Raw genomic sequence first — 24,322 nt, 5'->3', positions numbered from 1 at the left:
TGCTGTTGAATATGGTGTTAATGCATTTTTCCCTAACAGCAGTTCTGTCAGTAACTCTGTCAGTAATTCAAATGACCCGGTTACATTAACGCACTCTACTGTATGTTATTGTTTCTGTAGTTATGATTCTTTATTATAGATAATTGTATGGCAGATGATCTACGTAATTTCAGTCGAATAATATACAGAATAAGAAAATGTATAATCTGTGAAGTGGATGTATTCTGTAAGATGTATATTTAATATTTTTGGAAGGAGTCTCCAGTGTCAGTGTTTTGCAGGGGCAGTTCTAGGATTTCATCTTTAGAGAATTTAAAACAAGATGTTTTATATTATATATTATATGACTACATATTAAGCCAAAAGTTATGGTATTATTTAAAATGGCAAAAGTGGACACCAAAATTTTATGCATGATGTAATGCTGCCAGTCTTGAATCAAATCAGTTCATGTATGTGTGCATTCTCTACGAACAGTGTGTCCAATGAATGTCCAATAAGTCATTAATTAAAAAAATATTCACAAGACAAGGACCACATCAATAAATGTTATTTTTATTTAGTATTGAATGGATTGTTTGCATAAATATTTTGTTTGTGCTATCAACTCTGGTAATAAGAATTGTGAAATTTCACTGCTTTTGGTTGCAGTCTTTGCGGTTTTCCGCCGATTAATGTTATAGATAAACGCCTACAGCTCTGGCTGACTCTGAGCTTCTCCGTTCAAATAAAGCAGACAGCTGATGACGCACTTTTGAAAGACTACAACGCACGCGCGTAAAAGCAAAGTAAAAAATAAATAATTTACTTTCTCGTCGACGACATGTCCTGCATTTTAACGTAATTTTTATTGCTTATTTATGAAAGTAAAAATTATACTTTTAGTTCTAGGGTGGCTGAGATCACAGACAGGGGGGGATGGAGACACCCTAAAAAAGGCCTAGAACCGCCCCTGGTGTTTTTTTTAACAGTAAATATGTTTAGAATGACAGGAAAAAGAGGACTTTGTGCTCTCCTGTAACATAACAAGCTACGCTGTTACATTTATGCTAGTTCAAGGAACATCTCGCTGATGTTCTTGTGGCTGAATGAACACAACCTTACAAACCACACTCCAACATCCTGCTGAAAACTTCCCAGAAGAGGTTTACTTACAAACGGGAACTAAATCTGTAATGGGATGTTCAGCAAACATATACTGGGTGTGATGGTGAGGTGTCCATACTTTTGGCCAAACAATGTAGTTGCTATAACGTAAATGATAATAGAAATTAAATGTAACGTTACATGGATAAGATTGTCATTTGTTGAAACACTTTTTTTTCAAATGTTTTATTCTAAGAAACAAATTTTTATCGGTGTGGTAGTTTGCTGTTTATCTTGCTATAACATCGAACCCTTCAAAGTTTCTTTGCTTTGTTTAACTTGTTGATCGCAAACTTTGAAACCAGACCATGTTTTGACGTCTCACATTCGCAATTCACTTTATTCTGATCGAGAAGGTGTGACGCAATTCACTTTATTCTGATCGAGAAGGCGTGACGTAATTAAATTTATTCTGATCACGAAGACGTGACGTAATTCACTTTATGCTGATCGCGAAGGCGTGAGGTCACACAAAAGGCTGCAGTTCATTGGTTAACATCGTTTACTGAATTCGCTCTCTTTGTTCTGATTGGTCAAAGGTTGTTCACTTTTACCCCACGTTATCTAGGTGAAAAAAAAATAGTCGGGGCGGTAAACAAACAAACAAACACAAATTTCCAGAGCAAATATTTTGGTTTCGTAATTGTTGTTGTTCAGAGTTTTAAGGAGGCTTGAAGGCGGACAGTAAAAGAGAAAAGAGGAGGGATTTCAGCTGACTGGGTGCTTATTTTATTATTGTTGTCGGATTTAAACCTCAGCCGCAAGTTATTCATATTTAGGTGAGTCTGTTTTAATGTTTATGTAGCTGCTTGTTTATAGACCCTGACTTTCTTGTGCACGTTCTGTTTGTTTGTTTGTTTGCTTTTGTTTATTTCTGCTTTATCACTATCTTTTGCACTGCACAACTATTCTCATATATCCGCCTCGGTATTAATGTAAAGGGTCTGACATGCAAGTGTAATGTGTTTTTATTGTATCCTGTTTGCATTGCAGTCTGTCTGTTTATAGCTGTTGAGGTCTGTGACTTTTTACAGATTTTACTGCATATGGAAGGAGTCTCCAGTGCCAGTGTATTGTAACAGTAAATAATATTAAATAGATGAAGGAAGACTGTTTAATAAACTATATGGCCAATTTTTGTGGACTTCTGACCATCATAAATGTTCTTCAAACGGTTGGCACAAAGTTGTAAGCAAACAAAAAATCTTTATAGTATGTTTTTGTAGGCTGTAGCATTACATGTTTGCTTCCCTGTGCACAAAGCGAGCTCCATGAAAACAGTCTAACTGAACACCTTTGTGTTGGATGAACTGAATTCACCCCAGACATTCGTATCTGATCTTCAGTCTTCTGTTCAGCAAGTATATGCTGGGTGTGATGATGAGGTGTTCACATACTTTGGCCAAACAATGTAGTTGCTATAACATAAGTGATAAGTGATAATAATAATAATAATAGCTGACTCGTCTCCATAACATTAAATGTAACTTTACATGGACATGTTCATGTAAACAAGGCTAGCCCCTTTTTAGGGATGCTTCAGAACGAGAAACACACACAGAGTGAGAACCCGTTATGTAGTGTTATGAATCAACTAAGTTGCTCCAAAGCTGTGTCAGTATCCTGAATCACCATGGTACACCTATAATAAGTGTTTCCCAGAGTGAAAACAAATGACATATTCTACCAGTATGTGTGACAACACCCACTGTGGCTTTTTAAATGAATTGTTATTCATTCCTAATGATTTATATCTGTTATTTTTCAGTTGTGGCTGACTATCAGACTAGACAATTATAGAAAGTTTAATGTTTTTCTTGTGCTGTATTTATTCATTCCTCACACACATAGGATTTAACCTGAACCAGGCTTAACTCCTGAACTCCTAGCATTAATCTCTCTCTCTCTCTCTCTCTCTCTCTCTCTCTCTCTCTCTCTCTCTCTCTCTCTCTCTCTCTCTCTCTCTCTCTGTGTGTGTGTGTGTGTGTGTGTGTGTGTGTGTGTGTGTGTGTGTGTGTGTGTGTGTGTGGCCTGCCAGTGAGCAATGGACATGCGACAGTTCTTTAAAAAAAAAAAGAAGACACATTCAGGTGAGAGACTACAGTCCATAATGACCTCTGTCTTGTTTTTTTTCTTTTTTGTTCTTCTGAAAAGTGTTAAGCCAGCTAAAGTAACAGATAATGCAAACCAGCTGTTGTTCTATCAAATTACTTATCTAGGCAATGGTCCCCTGCTTTTATTTATTTTTTTATTTATTTCCAACCTACAATGGAGAATACAGCTTCTCTTGTGAAAGGAATTTGTCATTTAAAAAAGTTTCTAAGCCCAATAATAATAATAATAATAATAATAATAATAATAAAGACATTTAAAATGACACGCCTCTGTGTGCCTTTGGATATTATCCTTAGAATCTGTAAATGGTCTCCATAACATTTTTGTGACATGACAAACTGACCTCCTGCCTACAATATATTTGTGTATGATTGTCAGTGCCAAGGGAAAGAGAGGAAGATGGAGAAGAAGAAAAGGAAAGGGAGAGCATGCAGGAAGAACCAGGTGAGGAAACAACAACAATAAATTGACATACAGTATAATGAATTGTGGCAAGCAAAACAGTAACTACTCGTACTCCTATAAGCTGGTGTTCTGAAAAGGTCTAAAAAAAAAAAGCATCCCATAAGCTCTGACCCTATAATCGCCCCTGGATATGTTGTTGTCATTTGTTGTAACTTTATTTATTTATTTATTTATTTATTTATTTATTTATTTATTTATTTATTTATTAATTGATTAAATGTTTTATTCTAAGAAATTCATTTATATCGGTGTGATAGTTTGCTGTTTATCTTGCTTTAACATCGCACCCTTCAGGCTAACTTTGCTTGGTTTAACGTGTTGATCGCAAACTTTGAAACCAGACCATGTTTTGACGTCTCGGAGGCGTGACATCACACGCAAGGCTGCAGTTCATTGGTTGGCGCTGTTCAGGGAATTCGCTCTCTTAATTCTGATTGGTCAGAGGCGGCTCACTTTTACGCCACGTGACGTCGGTGAAATTATTTAAGGCGTCGCGGTAAACAAACAAAAACACCAAACAAACAAACAAACACACGTCAAGAGAAAACGTTTTGTTTTGTCGCCGTTCGTGAGCTCGTGAACGTTTATCGTGTTGTTATTGTTGGGGCTCGGAGTCGGGGTTTTAAGGAGGTTTGAAGGCGGACAGTACAGGAGGAAAGAGGAGGGACTCCGCAGTAACACGCTTGTCTGCTTGTTTAGGGGAGAAAAAAAAAAAACACGAGTGACGTTAAGATTTTCATAACAACGTCGACTTCTGATGTCTTTCAGCTGACTGGGTGCGTTTTTATGTTGTTATTATTGTGGGATTTATACCTCAGCCATCGCAAGTTATTCATATTTCGGTGAGTCTGCGTTAATGTTTATGTAGCTGTTTGTTTATAGACCCTGACGGTCTCGTGCACGTTCTGTTTGTTTATTTGTTTTTGTTTATTTCCGCGTTATCACTATCTTGCTTTTGCACCGCACGACTACTCATAGATATCCATGTTAAGGATCTGACATGCAAGTGTAATGTGTTTTTATTGTAGTCTGTTTGCATAGCAGTCTGTCTGTTTATAGCTGCAATGTCGAGGCCTGTGACGTTTTACAGATTTTACTGCATATGTTATATTTTATAACAATAATAATCTTACATGTGATATTAAAGCATGCTACAGATATCCTACAATGCTTAGCCCAGCTACAGTGAAGGCTACCAGGCCAAGTAGGTCAGACTGTGTGTGTGTGTGTCTGTTCTGATGATCATTAAACCCGGAAGTGTAGCTCAAATTAGTTTCTCACCCTGCTGATAAATAAACAAACACACACCAGATTTTAAAGGTCACAAAAGTAACGTCTTGTATCATTTCAAACAATTGAATTTGTGTCAGTGTAGACAAAATTCTACGCTGAAAAATTCATATGTTTGTTTCCTCTTTGTTTAAATGTGTACAGTAAATTTCTGGCTGTTTTCTAAAGCTGTTAATAAGTTGATTTGGGTTCCAGGCAAGCAGGTGGGATAGGTATAAGAATATAAATAAAAGTAATTATCATGATAATAATAGTAGTAGTAATAATAATAATAATAGTATTTGATGTCTTGCACTGTGACCAAACCACTGCACTGCATGTGAATGTTGTTCTGAAAGTCTGGTTGGTTATCTCATATTTCTGGAGTTTGATCACTTGACTATTCTTTTTTTTTTATGCAGCCATGGTGAAAGAGACTAAAGCCAAAACTTTTCAGGCGTACCTCGACTCCTGTCACCGCCGGTACAGCTGTGTTCACTGTCGTGCTCACCTAGCCAATCACGATGAGCTCATCTCCAAGGTGAGCTGATATAAAGTAAAATAAAAATGCGATTATCATAATATAGAAAAATAGCCTCGTTTATCAAGCACAAGATTGAGAAACTTTTTCGGGTTTTTTTAGTCTTTCCAAGGGAGCCAGGGCCGTGCCTACCTGTTCAACTCAGTGTGAGTATCTGACAGTATGTAAAGCAAATTTAGTATGTTGTGTCCTCTTGGTTGGTGTCTTATTCAGTGCCGCTTGATTTCAGGGTGAACGTAGGCTGTGGTCCGGCTGAGGAGAGGGTGCTGCTGACTGGACTTCATGCTGTGGCTGATATTTACTGTGAGAACTGTCACACCACTTTGGGCTGGAAATATGTAAGCGCACCCTCCTAAACACAACATGTGTACATGTCTTGCACCACAGTGCTGTTGATTCTTGTTTCTGTTGTTTAGTTTTCTAAAACATCAACAGTTTTCTTTGCCTACAGTGTTTGAACAAGTCACTTTACACCGAAATTTACTATTCATAAGTGCCCAACATGATAGATTTAGACGTATATTGTTTGCATTGATGAAACCTGTCGGTTATGCATTTATCATGAGCGCAAAGACTTTATACCTGATAATGTTGTGTGATTTCAAAAACTAAAATTTTTAGTTATGCACATCATGTAAAATGTCTAATCTTTTGGGTAAATTTAGAAAATTATTTGGTGTGTTTTGGCTGTCAGTGTTGCTCTCAAATTTTATTTTTCACATAGACATCCACAGTTAACAGTTTAATTATTAAAAAATAAATAAATTATACAGCATTTCTAAAATTATTCAGATATTTCATCGACTCATGAAATTTTTTTTTTTTTTACCTGCAGATACGTGCTTATTTATCTACATGTAAACATGCTAAAATATTCTCTTACTGTATATAACAGAGTTCTCTGAGCTTCAACCGTGTGTGTAAAGTGCTTTAACTCTGACGTGATTATTTGTGTCTCTACAGGAGCAGGCGTTCGAGTTGAGTCAGAAGTATAAGGAGGGAAAGTACATCATTGAACTTTCCCACATGATTAAGGACAATGGCTGGGACTAAAGCTTTTGCTGCCCACCGTCAGCATGATACACTTTTTTACTTTGACTTTGCATTACTATTGAGCACTTTTTTCCCCATTCTTGATAACTCGATTCATCGGTCTTGCATTAATATGTGAAAATCAATCAAATGAGTTTAGCTAAGTAGTTGAAATGTACAAAAAACAGCTTAAAAGGAGCTCAAAAAACTTTGCTGGAAATACAATATTAAAATTAAACAGCTTTTCATATCCAGTTTAAGTGTAATTCACAAAGCTGGGCAAAATATTGACCTTTATTGAAAGGTCCAGTGATGTTATTTAGCATTATTAGGTTCAGAATTAAAAGCACGAGGTAGCAGATATGATTGTTTTGGATAAAAGATTTACTCTGCATTGTTTTGTGGTATTTACCACTCGAGGTATCATTTTTATTTCAGTGTGAACTGCATTGAGAGACTGAAGGCAATGTGCAATGTGTGTATGAGACTGTGATTGTGTTTGTGTCTGTGTGTGAGCTAGTGAAAGTGTTTCTCTTAATCTTTTGCTATTTTTCTTTTAAATGTTTCAAGGTATAAAAGGAATCATGTTAATGCTGGTTGTAGCATGTAGGCCATATGGTGTACATTGTCCACAAGACATCAGTTACAGCTTAATTTAGAATGTAATTGTGACTTTTTTGCTTGAGAAACTATAAAAAAAAAAAAGACAGTCATTTTGATCATGTTAGAATATGAGAGAATTTGTAGTAAATGTCTGTAAATGCTAAATAATTTAGGTTTATTTTATCATTTGATGTGATGTTACATTGTGATGAATGACTGTTGACTTTAGTTTATGTAAATACAAAATATAAAAATAAAGATAAGGGTTGTTATTCGTGTTGTGGTGTTATGACTGCTTATGAATGTTTTTTAAATGCTGTGTGTATTCGTTGAGTTGCATTGGCGTAGCAGGATTCAGGGCTGAGCTTTGGTTACAGCGTGTGAGCTTTTTTGTGCATGCTGATACGGTGCCCATGTGGGTTTCTCACGGGTTCTCTAGTTTCCTCTCACAAGAGTGTGTTTGTGTGAGACAACAGAGTCACATCATGGATCATCTATAACCCTGACAAGGATAAAGTGTTTACTAAAACTTCATACAATTTGCCCATTGTTTTTATTCAAAGCAACTTCAACTGTGTGACAAGCTGAAATATTTTTGTCAGTCTACCAAGACTATGTAAATACGTGGTTCAATATACAAATAAATTTGGGTCCTGCACATAACCTGCAGTTTTTCTGACTCATTAAGCACTACTTGTGAAATGTTTCTTTTTGTCTGCTATGAATCAATTGCATTAGTAATTGGTTCAATTTACTGATTCAAATGTTTGATTTTTTTTGTGCAATGTAACATTTTGGCTTATGTTTGCATGTGGAAACGTTTTTTATGGAAGTCGGTTGTTTGTGGTTAAAATTTTGTGCCGTTTTAGGAAACCTATTTCCTGGCTGTTGTAAAAGGGTAATTTTTAAATAGCCTAAATTTCAATTACATCATCCGTTAATACTACTACTACTTCTATTACTACTACTAATAATAATGGAAAATAGTAAATATATGGCTAGATCTTCCTAAGTATAAGGTCAGGAAAACTAGGAACTATTGCTGATACAGAAGTTCCATAGTCTTTTTTTCTACTGATAAACAAGGTTAATGGGCCACATTTCACTAGTCCAATATCAGTATGGCCTAACAACAACAAAAAGGTTTAATAACCAATAACACACCACCACCTTGTAACTGTGTTCATATATTGATAATTATCTAAAAGGTAGGCTATATGGCCAATGCTATGTGGCACCTAACTGTAACACCAAAATTTGTTTGTTGAGCATGTTATTCCAAAGACGTGGCATTAATTTTAATACTGATATTTACAGAGTTGTTAATTTTCTGTTATACTAAGCTCCACTCTTCTTTTCTGGGAAGGCTTTCCATTAGATGTTGGAGCATGGCTGTAAGGATTTGTGTTCATTCAGGTACAAGAGCATCAGTGAGCTCAAACACTGATGGATGAGGAGTTCTCTAGTCAGTGTTCCAGTTCATCCCAAAGGTGTTCGGTGTAGCAGATTTCGAGTCAGGGCTCTGTGTGGGACATTTTGAGATCTTTCACTCCGACCTTAACAGACCGTCTTCATGGAGGACACCTGGAGACTGTCATCTCATTACATGGCACAATTACATGGTACATATACACACACATCCATCCATTCACACACTTTTCTAGACAAAATAGGCAATGATATTACAGTCACAAATAAAACTGTACACCTTGTGTTTGCAAAAAATATTTCCGTGAAACCCCTAAAATTAGATATTTTAAATCATCATCGGATTTGATCTTAATAATGAACAATTACTCTGCACGTGTGTAGCACATTTTGTCAGCAGGCGTGTTCATGGTCCTGTTTATGCACTATATTGCCCCCTAGTGGACAAATTGAGACTAGCTATGTGGTTTACCGTACAACCCTGTATATACGCGCATAGAAATGTCGATCATATTTAGGTTACGGGATCTGCCGTGAACCAATCAGAAGATAACTACAAATCCCAGACGACTTCGCGAGCGTCGGTTGACGTGGCCGGCGCTGTTAAGCATACCGGGCCGATTTAAATTCAGTTCAGCCGTTAAGTACTCGTCCTTCTCGGGTTCGTTTTTAACGGCTTTTGTAGTATTTTTCCCTGAAGTTTTACAGTCTAAGTCTTTGTAGCTACGTCAGAAAATGTCGGGAAAAACGTCTGGGAAAATGAAGAGCAGAAACGCAGCAAACGCGGACTCGGTGTCGGGCAGCGTGTCCTGCGATGAGCGGATCCTCAAAGACTGCCATCAGATGTACACCGATACAGCCAGCGGTAATATATTTCCCCTAGTTAAGATGTTTTATTAGTTTTTACACGTTATCTTCAGCGCTAATGACGGTTGGTTCTAAGCTAACACCAGTTAGCCGGCTCGCGCTCCGGCTAGTTAGTTCTTTGCTAACTTGAGTTCGAAATAAACTTCATCGGCTCTGAAAATAAAGTTACTTTGAATTGAACCGTGAATTTTGTCCCAGAAAGGACAAAGGCCTGTGTCTCTGATTGGAAAGAACTGATGATGTTTACTCTTACTTTACAGTCTGAAGTGAAATATTTGTGGATATGAATCAAGTTTAAGTTGAATCAAGGCTGTGATAATGATAATGAAACTAATCTCCTAAAATGTCTTCGTTTATTAACGTCATCTGTTTATCCTTCCTTTTATCTTTTCAACCTTCTGTCTAAACGTATGTCTGTTTACGTGACTGACCTTCTGTCTCTATTCTCTCTGTGTCTTTCTGTCCCTCATTCATTCTCTCTCTCTCTCTCTCTCTCTCTCTCTCTCTCTCTCTCTCTCTCTGTGTGTCTCTCTGTCCCTCATTCATTCTCTCTCTCTCTCTCTCTCTCTCTGTGTCTCTCTGTGTCTCTCTGTGTCTCTCTGTCCCTCATTCATTCTCTCTCTCTGTGTCTCTCTGTCCCTCACTCTCTCTCTGTCCCTCGTTCATTCTCTCTCTCCCCTCTCGTTCTCTCTCTCCCCTCCCTCTTGTTCTCTCTCTCTCTCTCTCTCTCTCTCTCTCTCTCTCACGCGCACACACACTGGCATGTTTGCCGGCATGTTTGCCAGGAGGTAAGAGGAAACCAGACGAAAGGACCCCACTCAGACCCCAATTTTTTTGTCTTAATCTTAAACTGATTGCGTGCAAACCTTTGCCTGTGACTTGACAATGTTTATAAGCACTGAACCGTTCAGCATGCCAGGCTTTTCCCACCAAATCTAAGGTTTGATGACTTGGGTGAAATAATCTAATCTGTATTTTGTTCGTTTCCTGTATTTGTAGGATTAATAGCGATTGCTGAGTCTGTTGGTGTGACTCTGCTGCCTCCCAGGAAGAAGATCACTGTGATGCTGATGGGAAATCACTCAGCTGGAAAAAGCTCCTTTATCAACTGGTATATATGTGCATGTGTTTAGCTATAAAAACTTTAGAGGGTGAGGAGTTTTTGTGAAAGCTACTGATTTTCTTATCAAACATTTTGTTTCAGGTATATCGAGGAGCACATCCAAAGGACAGGAGTCGCGATAGAGACACAGGGCTTCACCTTTGTTACTAGTGGGCGTAAGAGGGAGTCGCTGACGGTAAATAAATACAATTTTATGTCGTGTGAAATCGGGACGTTTATGGGAAGAGCTTGAGGTGGAAATTATCACCATATTTGTTTCTGGTTTGACGTTTCACCTCTGCTTCTTTAGGGAAATGCAACGCTCCACCTGTATCCTCACTTCAAACCACTTCAAGAGTTTAAAGGTACGTAACCTAAATTTATTGTTAAATAATATCTTGTACTTATCATTAATGTGAACTTGACTCTCTTTGCTCTGTGTGAACATTAATGGGAACTGACTCTTTGCTCTGTGTGTCTCAGGCGTGTCTGAATACGTTGGCACCGAGATCTGCACTTCTCGGCAGAAGCGTTTCAGTTTGGTGACTTTTGTGGACACTCCTGGACTGGTGGATGGAGATATGAAGTATCCCTTCGATGTGGACCAGGCCGTCCTTTGGCTAGGTGGGATTTGCGCTGATATTTGTGTCGGAATACTAGACTGATGTAGCGTCAGCGTTGCTCGTTTAGCTGCATCACAGTCGCACATCTGTAAAGCGATAATACAGGAGAAAAACAGGATATAGGAAATTACAGGAAATTTATTTTGACACTTTCTGAAATTCACGAGGAGTTAGAAGTTGTTCACCGAAAGGATGTTAAAGTTGTACACTTGCTCCTGGACACCGTTAATTCCACTTTGAAAATGAATTATAGTGGTATTATGGACTGTGGTATTGTGAACCAAAAGAAAACTAGAGCGGCGCGATACCGATTATATACTGAGGAGTTTTTGTAGCAAAATGATTTTCTGAATGTTGTGGTTTAATTCTTAACAGTATTTGGACCGTAACAGTATGTGTTACAGCGATGACTTCTTGGACATTTTATCCATATGATATTAGCTGCATGTGTTACGGTTATGTTCCTCCTCTTCAGGTGATGTGTGCGATTTGATCCTGGTCTTCTTCGACCCCATGGGACAGGCTCTGTGCAAACGCACACTTAACATCGTGGAGCAACTCAACGAAAAGCAGGGAGATCGACTCCGTTTTTTTCTCAGCAAAGCTGACGAAGCTGGAGGAGAGTCAGACAGACAGGTGAGCGGTGGCGGTGTTAGTGTTGCTCTTTGGGTCTCTCTATTACTTGTAAACACTTTGTCAGAACTAAGTGCGGGTTGTGATTTCTCCTTGCAGAGAGTGATGATGCAGATTGTGCAGGAGTTGTGTAAACGTCCAGGACTTAACAAGTGTGGCTTTGACATGCCTACAATCTACATCCCCAATCCCAACAAGGTAACATCAAAAACAGACCTTGATTTGCACATTAAGTATGTTGTTAATAAACAATCCGTACCCCGTGACCCGAGAAGTTCGGATAAGTGGTAGAAAATGAATGAATGAATAATGCAGCTAATAATTAGTCCTATTATGTTTGGGACATAAAGAGCCCAATGATTGGATGTGTGGGTGGACGTGGCAACAGGGCTTTAAAGGTGAAATGTGTCTGAAGCCACTAGAGGGCGTATTTAAAGTAAAATGTATTCCCACCCATTCCCATGTTGGAGAATGGGACATCAGCCAAATTCACATTAAGATGATTCTTCACACAGGTTTTTTACCAACAATGTTTCGGTTGTGCAGTTCACTTGACCTTGATATTTCCCCCATTGTTTTTATAAATAAAATATATTTTATTTAAGGGCATATTTGAGGAAAGTGATTGACAGTCACTCCTTTTATAAATGCATATGAATGCACACGCGCACACTTCTGTAGGATTTGTGCATTTTTCATAAGAAAAATATTGGTTTTGTTCTACTGTAAAGAGTTTTTCCTGTTTTTGGTATGTTGCTCATTTTGAGCTTGTTATACTGATTATTATTAGATATTATTTACTCGCAAACTGGAAGGTCGGGGGTGTGCTCACTGCCTGATCAATGACTATTTTCAATTCAACCAAAAAAAAAAAAAAAAGACCCAGACATGCTTAACTCATCTTGAGTTAAGCATTTTGTGTGCTGTCTAAGCTTTTGTCGTAATCAGGACCGAGAGTTTGAACAAGGCGATGGAAAGCTTGCCTTTTACTTTTGTCACCCACCAATGAACAATACATTATCTGAGCTCATGTATACAGATTGGGAAATTTAGTACTGTTGTACAAGCAGCAGTTTTTTTTCCCCCCAAAGTGTTATTACATGTGATTTTAGTGTTCATAGATACTTGTATGCAAGGTCGCTGCAGCATCTCATCCTTTTGATTTGATTTATTTTGTCTACAGCCTAGTCGATGTGTCAATCAGATTGAGGAAGTGTGTCGCACCATAGAGAAGACCATAAACCAAACTGTGCAGAACACTCTGAACACACTGGAGAAAGACTGTGAGCTGATCTGCGAGGCTGTTACTGATACGCTCGACAACGACCGGTAAAAAAATAACTGAACATGTGGATGTGATGTGAACTATAGAGATGTGTCACACTGGTCTTCTTTATTTATTTATTTATTTATTTATTTATTTATTTATTTATTTATTTATTTGTCGTGCACTAAACCTCACAGGCAGTGCAGTGTGAAGAACAGGCGTGCTCGCTGTAAGAGCTGTCTCTTGAGCCTTCTGGGCTTCAGTGTGCCGTTACTGCTGCTCTTTGTTCTGGTACTCGGAAGTCTGTCAAGGGAAATGCTGGAGATAGCACTGGGTGCTAAGGGCACTGAGACACTCTCTCTCTATCTGGTGAGTGCATGCATAAGCATGTGTTTTTCATTTGAAGAGAACCAGTGAAGTTATCATGTTGCAATTTTTCAGTGTATAGTTCTTTATTTGTTTGCTCTTGTTCTGTCACTCTCTGTAGGCTCCAGTAGTGAAGGTGTCTGAATCTCTGTCTGTGGAGACACAGCTGTATGTTTGTGGTGGCCTTGTCCTGCTCTCTTTCCTCCTTCTTATCCTCGCTCGCTTCTCTTCCCGGTTAGTAAATTTGTCTGCCTTAAGATGTTGGGTAGAGCCCATTTCTTTTAGTATCTGACAAGATTTAAGTAAAAAAAAAAGGACAGATAAAGTAATGAGGGGAAGAAACAGTAAAAACACTCAATTTATATCTATACTTAAGTTATTGAATTACGGTTTGCTGACTCCGGCAACTCGGTCAAAATGTTTATTAGGCTAAGCTTATATTGTTACTATAGTAACTAACATGTTCAATCATTTAAATCTGTGATTTATCAATGATTTCAAGAAGCATTAAAATATATATGCTAATAAATTGTGTGTGTTTATTGTGTCTGACAATTTCTTACTTATCTGCTTCTGTGGGTCTACAGAACCATGCCAACTCTGTCTGGAAAACAAAAAAGGCAGTTGCAGGAAAAACTGGAGTATGTTCAGGACGTGGTGAAATCTAAAAAGGTAGCATGTCGTGTGTTTTTTTTTTTTTTTAGTTTTTTATTTATATTTTGGGGATGTAAATAATTTTTACTTTTTTATTGAGTGCAAAATGTACAGCATCTTTAAACCTCTGTGTGTATGTGTGAATCCACAGAAGAAGCTGTATGAGGAGTACCTGCGGCAGAGTGTTGGTGATCAGGATATGGACTAGATTATTATTTTTTTTTTTTTTGGTTGAAGATCTACTGGAGTAACGAACGGAAAGAGCAATGAACAAATAGCAGGGAGGATCTTAATAACCACTAAACGTTCCTGCATTTTAGAACAACAAAGGTCATGTAGACTCAAGCTTTCTAGGATCACCTTCCAGAAGATACACACCAGCATGTTTCAACATTGATGGGTAAAAGTAAATTTATCAACTATTTATGAGGAGAGGAAAACATTATTAATGTCAACACAATGTGTTGAGGGTTACTGTTATGGCACGCACTTTGAACTTGTCCCAACCAAGGCACACACACTTCAGTTTTTCTAAAAATGGAATCTTGTCACCTGCCAATTTCACTCCACTACAACCTTAGTGCTTTGCATCATGTGAGTTGAACTTAATGCCTTGCACTGCTTTTATGTGCATCATGTTATGTATCAGGTGTTTTTTAAGACTATTTGATTCCAGCATGAAGCTTATAAAACGCACACCTCACTTCATCACTGTACGATTTTAACACGATGAAATAGTGCTTATTTGATGTTTATAAGTACCATTTACAAAATAAGCTTACACAAAAGCCATACAAGGACAGGAATTTTACTAAACAAGAAGGAACCATGTTTGTATGCCTTTGTCATTTTTACTGTTTTCTTATTGTAGCGCTCATAATAAAGTACAATATACAATCTGAGCAAGTATATTGCCTTTTTAGTTAAACTTGTCCCTAGCATTAGGTGAAATATCTTTTGCTTCTTCACAGATTTCTCTAGGGGGGCTGTTGGCTGTTTTTTGCATAATAAAAAAAATTCTGCTTAAATTTTACACTTCTGTAAACATTTATGGATTTGCATTATGCATGTGGATTTGCACTTCTGTCCTCCTTCTGGACTTGCAGAAGCATTTTCTAAATGTGTTTTGATTCCATTATTCTGTTAGCTGAATGCCCCTTCAACAAGCAGACCATCCCACTCATCCCAGCTGCCTCTTTACATGCCTGATAGTCAAACACCTGTCACCATTCATTCAGTAATCTACTCCATCTATCCATCCATCCACAGAGGTGTAGGGAACCTGAAACCATATTCCCAGAGACTCGCGCACAAGTCAGGGGAAACACTTCTGTACATATGTATACTCTAGCCAATTTAGAGATGCCAGTCAGGGGAGCATTATAGTGCAAATAAAGGGGAAAGAGAGTCAGGGCGAGAATCGACCACAATTTTAATGTTCACCTTTATAAGAGCCGAATCAAAGAGTCGACTCCTCAGTGAATGACATTCAGCTGCTTTTTTTTTTCTGAAAATCATTTTAATTGTTAAAATCAGTGATGGATAATTCATGCTTTCTATCTAAACCATTCAGGTAAAAGGGAGGAAAAATAGCCAAACCAGCTTATGTAATGTTTGAGTGTTTAGAAATTGTGTGATTTAAACCGATTATTTTTTTGCAGTCTTCTCATAGACACGCATTCAGAAAGATCAAACAATTTGTTCAATTTTTTCAACTAGTTGCGGTGTAATGTGCAGTGCAATATACAGTGCAAACTTTGTTCAACTTTGCTGATGAAAAAAACAACAAATTTGTGTTTGCCAGAAGTGCAAAGCATCCTGTGATCTGGGGATTGGTGTAGTTTTGGTTTGCAAACCAGTCGTTAATCACATGACTTTATGAAGACGACTCTTTGGGGACGTTTCACACTCTCCAAAGCTTTAGTGTTTTTACTCTGCATCACTGTGTGGACACAGAGGTTTAAAAATGTCCAGGAAAATGAAAGGGAGGAAAGCATCAAGAGTGGAATCGATGACCTTGGAAGAGAGCATCCTGAAGAATTGTCAACAGATATACACGGATTCAGACAACGGTAATGAATCATCAGCTCATATTACTTTATCAGCCTTAAACACTTTGCCTTGTGCCTTTTATTTAATATCTTACATTGACCATGTTTGATAAAGGAAGTAAGTTTATTCAGGACCTCAATGTGGGAAAGTATTTTTAGTTAGTAATCAGGAATCTCTCATTCTCTCTCACACACACAAACACACGCACAGTACAGATTTATATAATGAAATAGCACCTAACACCTTCTATGTTAAACCATTATATTACTATTTTTTTTAGAGTCATTAATTAAAAAAAGTACAAAATGTATTTGGGTTATCTATTAAGCCAAAGAGCTTTTTTTTTATTCATATTAGATGTAACTTTCATTTATTTGGTTTTAAGTTTAAGCCATGCTGACAGCACAATTCCATGATCCCTGGCTTGATCCCGAGCTCTGCACTCTCGGTACAGGTTTTCACATGTTCTTTCCTTTGTCCCAGTGGGTTTCCAATCCAGGGTGAATTTTCATGTGTCAGACTTGGTGTTTGCTGCAACCCTGACCAGTATAAATAGGTTACTGCAGATGAATGAATAGATGAGGGTTTAGATTAAACTGCACAATAAAAGAATGAGGGTTAATTCTGCTTCAGAATGACCAGGCTGATCTGTAAGGCCTTCAGTCGTGTCTGGCACATTTGACTTTGAAAGTCTTTTTCCAATGCAAATTTCAATAGACTAAAAATTCAAATCTGCTTGATTTAGGCAGGGCTTGATTTGTATTTTTTTTTTAAGGAATAAGGATGAGGATGAAAAAGAATTCCATTCACAAATCCCAAATCAACCCAAGGGCAAAGAAGTGGCTTATATGGCTTCAACGCCTATATAAGATTAAACCTTTTGTTTAATGGAGCCATTGATCTCTATTTCACCTGATTCTTCTTTTCCCTGTATCTTCTCTGTGACTACAAGTCGGGTTTGTTGTTTCTGAAAATCTTATGCAATAACCTTCCCTCTGTATATTTGAAATTTTGCATATTATTATTTCCACTAATTAGTCCAAATATATATAGATTTAACTTTGTTTGCCCGGTTATATATTCCAGTTAAGTGTCAAGTCAGTTACTTGTATGAAATGTAAACATTTTTAATTTTAATTGTAATATTTAATTTAATTTGATTAATTTTTTTAATTCAGAATTGGTTCTGTCCCCCCCCCCCCCCCCACAGACCAAATACAGAGACTAAGAACATATTTTAAATCCAAAATATGCTTAAAAAAGGTTGGAATCTGATCAATCAAATCAATTCAAGAGACAATTCCACAATGATGTTTGTCTCAGCCTCAAACACTGAGCTTCTCATGTGTTATTTATTAGTTATTGTGTGTGTGTGTGTGTGTGTGTGTGTGTGTGTGTGTGTGTGTGTGTGTGTGTGTGTGTGTGTGTGTATGTGTGTGTGTGCGTGAATATATACCTATATATGTATAAAAAAAATATTAAAAAATGGGAATATGTCTGAATTGTTATTTTATTATTTAGTTGTTTTTTTTTATGCCACATAATTCTAAAGGTTACAAGTTTGTCAACAACAAAATTTTCTCGTCTCTCAAATGAAAGCTACGTCTGGCTTCCAACACTGCAAGACTAAATATCTCTAAGGCATATTTGACAACCAAAACAACTCTAAAAGCACATTGCCAAACACATGTAGCTCAACTCACCGAAAGTGCTCAACAGGAAGAAATGTTGTTTTGGGCCTCAGACATTAATAATGTTCTATTCACACTCTATGCACTCTATACACAGTTGTCATCACACGCACCACTTTCTACAGCCCCGGTGTTTGGTCTTTTATTCTTATTTCTTTTTTTATGTGGCAATCATGAAATTGTACCGAAATGTTCAATCATATCAGAATTAAGAATTAGCATAAGCAGAATTTCAAATAACAATAGCAATTGCTATGGCAATTTATTTTTTTCAGCAATAATAAGAAAATATATTTTTCAAACAAATTTGTAATATTTTATAATATTTGTAAAAAAAATAATCAGTAATCATTTAGGCACAAAGAAATCATTTATTTATTTATTTATTTAAAAATCTATTCATTGTCTTATAGCTAACACCTGAAATCTTTTTGTAGGATTAATAGCAATAGCTCAGTCTGTTGGCATGACTCTGATGCCTCCCAGGAAGAAGATCACCGTGATGTTGATTGGGAACCACTCAGCTGGAAAACGCTCCTTCATCAACTGGTATATATGTGCAATTTTACAAATGTTTAGAAGCATTGTAAGTGAATGTGCTTCTCATTGAGACATTTTGTTGTAGGTACATAGAAGACCAAATCCTCTTCAAGGCGCAGGCCTTCACTTTTGTGACTAGCGGGTGTGAGAGAAAGTCTCTTACGGTAACTTTGTTCATTTTGTTCATTCAGAGATTCACTTTGTGTGAAATTTGGCATTGTGCGTTACAGAATTGTCTCCACTCTTTTAGAGCAATGAAACTTTCCAGATGTATCCACACTTTAAGCCACTTCAGGAGGTTAAAGGTTAGTTACGAAGATGTTAAATGTAAAGTTTCTATAATGGTTTAACTATAATAATATTTCTCGGTGTATACAGTACGTATTTATAGGCATATTTAAAATGATTATAAGCATTATCTGGGATTCATTTACGCTAAAGTTTTGCACACACTTTGCTTTAAGCGACTAAACCTACCCGACTATTTACAGTAAGTGAAAGGCTGCAAATCATCAAAGTGTGTGTCTGTCTGTCTGTCTTTGTTTAAGGTGTGTCTGAATATGTTGGCACTGAGATCTGCACTTCTCAGCAGAAGCATTTCAGTTTGGTGACTTTTGTGAACACTCCAGGACTGGTGGATGGAGATATGAAGTATCCCTTTGATGTGGACCAGGCCATCCTTCAGCTAGGTGTGTGTGTGTGTGTGTGTGTGTGTTTTGCATAATTGTTTTATGTGTCATGTCCAACTACTTAGACATTTTATCCATATGATGTTAGCTGCATGTGTTACGGTTATGTTCCTCCTCTTCAGGTGATGTGTGCGATTTGATCCTGGTCTTCTTCGACCCCATGGGACAGGCTCTGTGCAAACGCACGCTTAACATCGTGGAGCAACTCAACGAAAAGCAGGGAGATCGACTCCGCTTTTACCTCAGCAAAGCTGACGAAGCTGGAGGAGAGTCAGACAGAAAGGTGAGCGGTGGCGGTGTTAGTGTTGCTTCTTGTGTCTCTTTATTACTTGTAAACACTTTGTCAGAACTAAGTGCAGGTTGTGATTGCTCCTTACAGAGAGTGATGATGCAGATTGTGCAGGAGTTGTGTAAACGTCCAGGTCTTAACAAATGTGGCTTTGACATGCCTACAATCTACATCCCCAATCCCAACAAGGTACTACCAAGGATCTAAAATCACCTCTGTTTGGATTAATAAATTATAAGAATCAGATATCTTTGATAATAAAATAATTCATTTGTTTATACTGATTGAAAATGTCAATAAGTGTAAAATGGTGGGAAATAAAGATTTTTTTATAGCTGGTTGTTATTTTTGTGTTTGTTTCAACAGCCTAGTCTATGTGTCAATCAGATTGAGGAGGTGTGTCACACCATACAGGAGGCCATCAAACAGACTGTACAGAACACACGGAATACGCTGATGGAGGATTGTGATCTCGTCTGTGAGGCTGTTATTGATACGCTCAACAATGACCAGTAATACAGCTTTCTGTGCTCGTGTTATGTTTTCACTGCTTTTTCAATGGGGTCCTCAGGTATCTAGTTTGATAGCAATTTAATCAGAATTGATTTAAATAGAACAATAGACACCTGACGACACTCTTGGAAGTACGGATGCACAGTTCTTTACTTTCATTTTTTCTTGTGATTCTGAGGTAGAAATGAACTAAATATAAAACTAAGCTGATTCTAGGGCAGAATGTTAAAGACGTAAATGCTAGTGTGCGGTTTAATTCAAACCCAAAAGTAGCATTAGTGGTAACTACTGGAGCAAAACAGAGATTAATAATGGCATGTAAACCTGATTAAATTAACTCTTGTATCACTGATGTAGGCAGTATTTCCAGGAGAAAAGGAAAGCCTGGCGTTTGAGCTGCTCCCTGGGCCTGCTGGGCTTCAGCATACACATGCTCTTTATCTTGATGCTGGGAATCCTTTACAGGGACCTGCTGGAACAGGCACTGGGTATTTATGGTGTAGAGACACTGTTGATCTATCTGGTGAGTGGCATTGGCATTAGGCATTTAACAGAACACGAATACATGTTTGGGATAAACAAATACTCTGCTCTAAAGGGATACTCTGCTCTAATGTGGATATTTGAAGCACTAAACAGATACAAATAGTGTCATTGCAGTACATATGTCTGTTTTATTTTATGACCAAAGACATAAAGACATTATCCATATTTCTGGTAACTGTATGAATTTGAATGGTGAGTATGCATTGCGTACACACTCTGCTGATTTATACTAATATAAATTTTGTTTGCGCTCTTTTTGTAGGCTCCAGTGATTATGGTGCTTGATTTGATGCCAGTGCAATTTCAGCTCATTACATGTGGTTTCTTGATGCAACTCTCTGTAATTTTCAACATCCTAGCTTTCCTCCTTTTTCAGTAAGTAAACCTGTGTGTGTGTTGGGTGCATGTTTGCTCGGTCTATGTATACATCTTTGACATTTTCATGTCTATCTGTGTCGCTGTTTCTATAGAACTAAGCCGACTCTGTCCAGAAAACAAAAGAGAGAGTTGCAGGAAAAACTGGAATATGTGCAGCAGGTCGTGAAAACTAAAAAGGTAGTATGTGTGTTTAAATAGGTTAATACTGTATATGAGGGGTGCTTAAGAAAATAAATACATTATGGCTATGTGCATTTGTTTTTACTTTAATCAGGTACTGCCTTGAGAATAATTAGCTGGTGTGTTGGTAGAGTTGCCATTTTACAGCTCCAAGCTGTGTAAAAACCTGGAGTTTGCAGTTGCTGATAAATGAATGAACGACTTACATTATCTAATTTGTTTTTATAAAACTGAGCAATTGAGGGTTAAGGGCCTTGCTCAGGGGTGCAACAGTGGCAGCTTGGTGGACCTGGAATCCACCACGACCTTCCGATTGGTAGCCCAACACCTTAACCACTAGGCTACCACATGCCCGTTGATTTTATGTATGAATGAACGATTAACTTACTATCATTATTAAATATTGTATACAACACATTTCTTCCCCTCTTCAACTTTTGGCCATTTTCTCCTCTGCTAAAGAAACTCTTAAGCCTTTTTTAAGTCCTCCTCACTACTCTTAATACTTTTTTACCTCATGAGCTCTTTTAAGGGTTAAAATGCTTCATGAATAACTTTTTTCTTTACTAGCTTCTTCTCTTTAATCTTAAGGGAAAACAACCACATTTCTAAGAATTTTCTTCGCATTATGCCATTCAGAGAAACTCTTTACACTAAGAAGCTTTATCAATATAAACCCTGATCTATTTACAAATGAAAACAACCATCAAACTCCAAACTCCAAATTAAAGTCCATTTATATATGTATTTGAATTGTTGTTCGTGTTGCGGTGTGTTTTTATAAATTGCTATACAATAATGTACAGTTCAGCTTCCTCTCTGTCGGTGTCTGTCACTCACAATCTGTTTGTCTTTTTGTAACTCTATCTCTCTGTTCCTCTGTCACTCTTTCTTTCTATCTATCCAATTCTTCCCTTTCTTTCTCTTTATCTCACTCTAGCAAATACCCGAGAAAAAATATGTAGGACCATATCAAAAATACTGCTTGTGTTAAAATTCTAGATAGCATCTTGGATAAAACAGTGTGTAGTCTTTCTATTGACATTGTTTTACATTACATTTTTTATTGTATTAACTTGTTTTCACTTAAAGCTTAACATAGCTACATCTTCTTTTTCTCATTTTAACTTTCTGTATCTCTGGTATGAACAGGAACTAACTCCAGGGTTTGGAGTCCTATCTCCACCACCATCAGCTCTTTCTCTGCCTCCAGGTGTAGGCACGCTGTTTTCCATGCCCCCTCCTGCACCAAAGGCTGAAAAAGGTAAAGATGTTCTTGATCACAATTAAGGATGATCTCACAGAGAGTGAGAGAAACACAGACATGTGAATAATCCATGTTTTTGTGTTTTCCTGCAAAAGTTAAGTGCAGAAAGTTCCAGCCGCAGCCCAACTTTGATGATGAGCCTCTGTTAGAGGTGAGGCATGAGGCACAAACAGCACATAGATATTTTAATAGAAGCAATACAATTATTGGTATAAAAATATGAACTCTTCCTATATGTTTATGGGCAAAGATTATTTGATTAGACCCTTGTGGTATGTGGACCTTTTGGACCATTTCGTACTGTTCTGGTCAAATTGACTATTAGGCTTTTAAAAGCACTACAGTAAAAAAAACAACTACAGATTCCTTTACTCATATTGTCCTTATATTAATTCCTTAACAATATAGATAACATTTGTGAATAATATAATATAATATAATATAATATAATATAATATAATATAATATAATATAATAAATTCAATTTTGAGACAGCTTTCAAACATGCAGCTACAAATGAGGCTGATTTACAACAAACAAAAAATACTTTTAGTAAAAATACATTTTCCAAAAATAGTATACACTATATTCATAAATATAGAAAGTATGCACTTAAAGAGATGCTTAGAAAAAACAAATTACCAACAGACACAGAAACTGATATGATTTTAATGTTCTACAGACTGTATCTCAATCCGTTCTTTAATTCAGGTACTTAATTTAGTTAAGGTACTGATCAGAGAGTTGGCCAATTTATGGGTTGTCTCCTCTTTAATCGCAAAGTATTTCCAGGCCACTGGAAAAGCCTCTCAACCAACTTTATCTACAGATGTATGTAGCTTGTTTCCATTGTTGTAGCTCTCAAATGATTACTTACATTAGTGTTTACATTTATTAACTTTATTCAACATTCTATATATGGTTTGTTTAAATCTAGCAACTTTTATTTGATACATTGATCTCTTAAATGCTTATATGTTTAAAAAAAAAGTCAAAGATATCGGTCCTGACTGCTGTTGGTAAATGTCAGTGATATTATCATGTCGCAGTGAGCCAGGGTCCTTACCGGTGAGCTAACCTGGGTACATGATATACTGAAATTCTTATTAGAGTCATCGTAAGACACCCAAGGTGCCTCTGAAGGATATGATAACAGAGAAGAAAGACACCACACTGCTGCAGAAAGATACCACACCTTGTAAGGTCAGACTCACATCTCTATCTTTTCCTTTGTCTCCATTTAAAATGTTCCATGTAATAAAAAGCAGTCTGACCTGGTGCTTTTCCATTAGTCTATTTCCCATGACATATTTGTGTGTGTGTGTGCGTGTGTGTGTGCAATTTTGTCTCATCAGACTTGACAAGTTCTCCATAATGGTGACCAGCGCAGCGGCATGAAACTTGAACTGAATTTTGACCTTCAAATATGTTCATATAAACAATGTTTTCAATGTGTTCTAATAACAATCTTGTATAAAATAGAAACAGCTTTTAACACAAGTGCAGCCATACTTATAGTTTACATGTCAGTCTCAGATTTAAGCCCTATCGAAATGATTGGAATTGACACACATAAATCCACACTATATACAGTATAATGCTAAAGATGTTGTATATGAAATTAAAAAAACATCAATTTCTGACATTCAAACCAGCAAAATGGGTTACATATAAATACCAGGAAATAAAAACTGAAATTCTAAACTTTCTCCTTATGTCCATCTTTTCATCTCAAACACAAATGTCTTCACTCTAAAGAGAAAAAGATTTTGTTGTTCCAATATTTATGAGAGGAATGTATGTATTATATTTTATAAAAATCTATCTGTCCACAGAAAAAGCTAAAAGATCTATATATATATATATATATATATATATATATATATATATATATATATATATATATATATATATATGTATGTATATAGGTTTTGTGTTGTAGACCTACTGGAGTGACAAATGCACTGTATCACTATATGTTTTTAATGATTGGTTATGCACAGTTTTACTAAGCATAAATAAACCAAATTTGTATACCTTTTATGAGTCCAGAAATCATCTGCACT

The 24,322-nt window shown here is 36.9% G+C and overlaps 3 protein-coding genes across 5 annotated transcripts; all 3 read left to right on the top strand.

The window, feature by feature from the left end:
- The first annotated feature begins 1,684 nt into the window (after window positions 1–1,684).
- ypel3 (yippee-like 3) lies at window positions 1,685–7,864 on the top strand. Of its 3 annotated transcripts, XM_027161179.2 has the most exons (7): window positions 1,685–1,925; window positions 3,185–3,236; window positions 3,640–3,705; window positions 5,418–5,536; window positions 5,639–5,682; window positions 5,766–5,874; window positions 6,500–7,864. In XM_027161179.2, the coding sequence occupies exons 2-7, from the start codon at window positions 3,191–3,193 to the stop codon at window positions 6,587–6,589; spliced, it is 474 nt and encodes a 157-aa protein (XP_027016980.1). In that variant the 5' UTR covers window positions 1,685–1,925; window positions 3,185–3,190; the 3' UTR covers window positions 6,590–7,864. The 3 variants fall into 3 exon arrangements, with proteins under 3 accessions (XP_027016980.1, XP_027016983.1, XP_027016982.1); XM_027161182.2 differs by lacking the exons at window positions 1,685–1,925; window positions 3,185–3,236; window positions 3,640–3,705 and adding an exon at window positions 4,221–4,502; XM_027161181.2 differs by lacking the exons at window positions 1,685–1,925; window positions 3,185–3,236; window positions 3,640–3,705 and adding an exon at window positions 4,223–4,568.
- A 1,275-nt stretch (window positions 7,865–9,139) lies between these two features.
- Window positions 9,140–15,013, top strand: LOC113652125. The gene is made up of 12 exons (XM_027161040.2): window positions 9,140–9,464; window positions 10,466–10,577; window positions 10,671–10,764; window positions 10,879–10,933; window positions 11,052–11,192; window positions 11,667–11,827; window positions 11,924–12,022; window positions 13,008–13,153; window positions 13,289–13,460; window positions 13,579–13,691; window positions 14,045–14,129; window positions 14,263–15,013. The coding sequence occupies exons 1-12, from the start codon at window positions 9,335–9,337 to the stop codon at window positions 14,317–14,319; spliced, it is 1,365 nt and encodes a 454-aa protein (XP_027016841.1). The 5' UTR covers window positions 9,140–9,334; the 3' UTR covers window positions 14,320–15,013.
- Window positions 15,014–15,401: 388 nt separating this feature from the next.
- Window positions 15,402–24,057, top strand: LOC113652219. Its single transcript, XM_027161150.2, has 15 exons — window positions 15,402–16,183; window positions 18,292–18,403; window positions 18,480–18,558; window positions 18,645–18,699; window positions 18,943–19,083; window positions 19,206–19,366; window positions 19,463–19,561; window positions 19,739–19,884; window positions 20,243–20,408; window positions 20,694–20,806; window positions 20,902–20,986; window positions 22,142–22,253; window positions 22,352–22,407; window positions 23,367–23,459; window positions 23,612–24,057. The coding sequence occupies exons 1-15, from the start codon at window positions 16,078–16,080 to the stop codon at window positions 23,615–23,617; spliced, it is 1,530 nt and encodes a 509-aa protein (XP_027016951.2). The 5' UTR covers window positions 15,402–16,077; the 3' UTR covers window positions 23,618–24,057.
- The last annotated feature ends 265 nt before the right edge of the window (window positions 24,058–24,322 follow it).

Source organism: Tachysurus fulvidraco, chromosome 15 (assembly GCF_022655615.1).
Source record: "Tachysurus fulvidraco isolate hzauxx_2018 chromosome 15, HZAU_PFXX_2.0, whole genome shotgun sequence".
NCBI classification, from domain to species: domain Eukaryota; kingdom Metazoa; phylum Chordata; class Actinopteri; order Siluriformes; family Bagridae; genus Tachysurus; species Tachysurus fulvidraco.
The sequence above is the reverse complement of the archived record's forward strand: the minus strand, read 5'-3'. Positions and strand labels throughout refer to the sequence as shown.

Bases quoted from the DNA above. Each gene is read 5' to 3' on its own strand.
- ypel3 (XM_027161179.2), top strand. From the start codon at position 3,191: ATGGACATGCGACAGTTCTTTAAAAAAAAAAAGAAGACACATTCAG. The intron at 3,237-3,639 runs GTGAGAGACTAC...TATGATTGTCAG, and splicing joins AAAAAAGAAGACACATTCAG to TGCCAAGGGAAAGAGAGGAA. The intron at 5,683-5,765 runs GTGAGTATCTGA...GCTTGATTTCAG, and splicing joins GCCTACCTGTTCAACTCAGT to GGTGAACGTAGGCTGTGGTC.
- LOC113652125 (XM_027161040.2), top strand. From the start codon at position 9,335: ATGTCGGGAAAAACGTCTGGGAAAATGAAGAGCAGAAACGCAGCAAAC. The intron at 13,461-13,578 runs GTGAGTGCATGC...CACTCTCTGTAG, and splicing joins AGACACTCTCTCTCTATCTG to GCTCCAGTAGTGAAGGTGTC. The intron at 13,692-14,044 runs GTTAGTAAATTT...GTGGGTCTACAG, and splicing joins CTCGCTCGCTTCTCTTCCCG to AACCATGCCAACTCTGTCTG.
- LOC113652219 (XM_027161150.2), top strand. From the start codon at position 16,078: ATGTCCAGGAAAATGAAAGGGAGGAAAGCATCAAGAGTGGAATCGATG. The intron at 19,562-19,738 runs GTACTACCAAGG...TTGTTTCAACAG, and splicing joins ACATCCCCAATCCCAACAAG to CCTAGTCTATGTGTCAATCA. The intron at 20,807-20,901 runs GTAAGTAAACCT...CTGTTTCTATAG, and splicing joins CTAGCTTTCCTCCTTTTTCA to AACTAAGCCGACTCTGTCCA.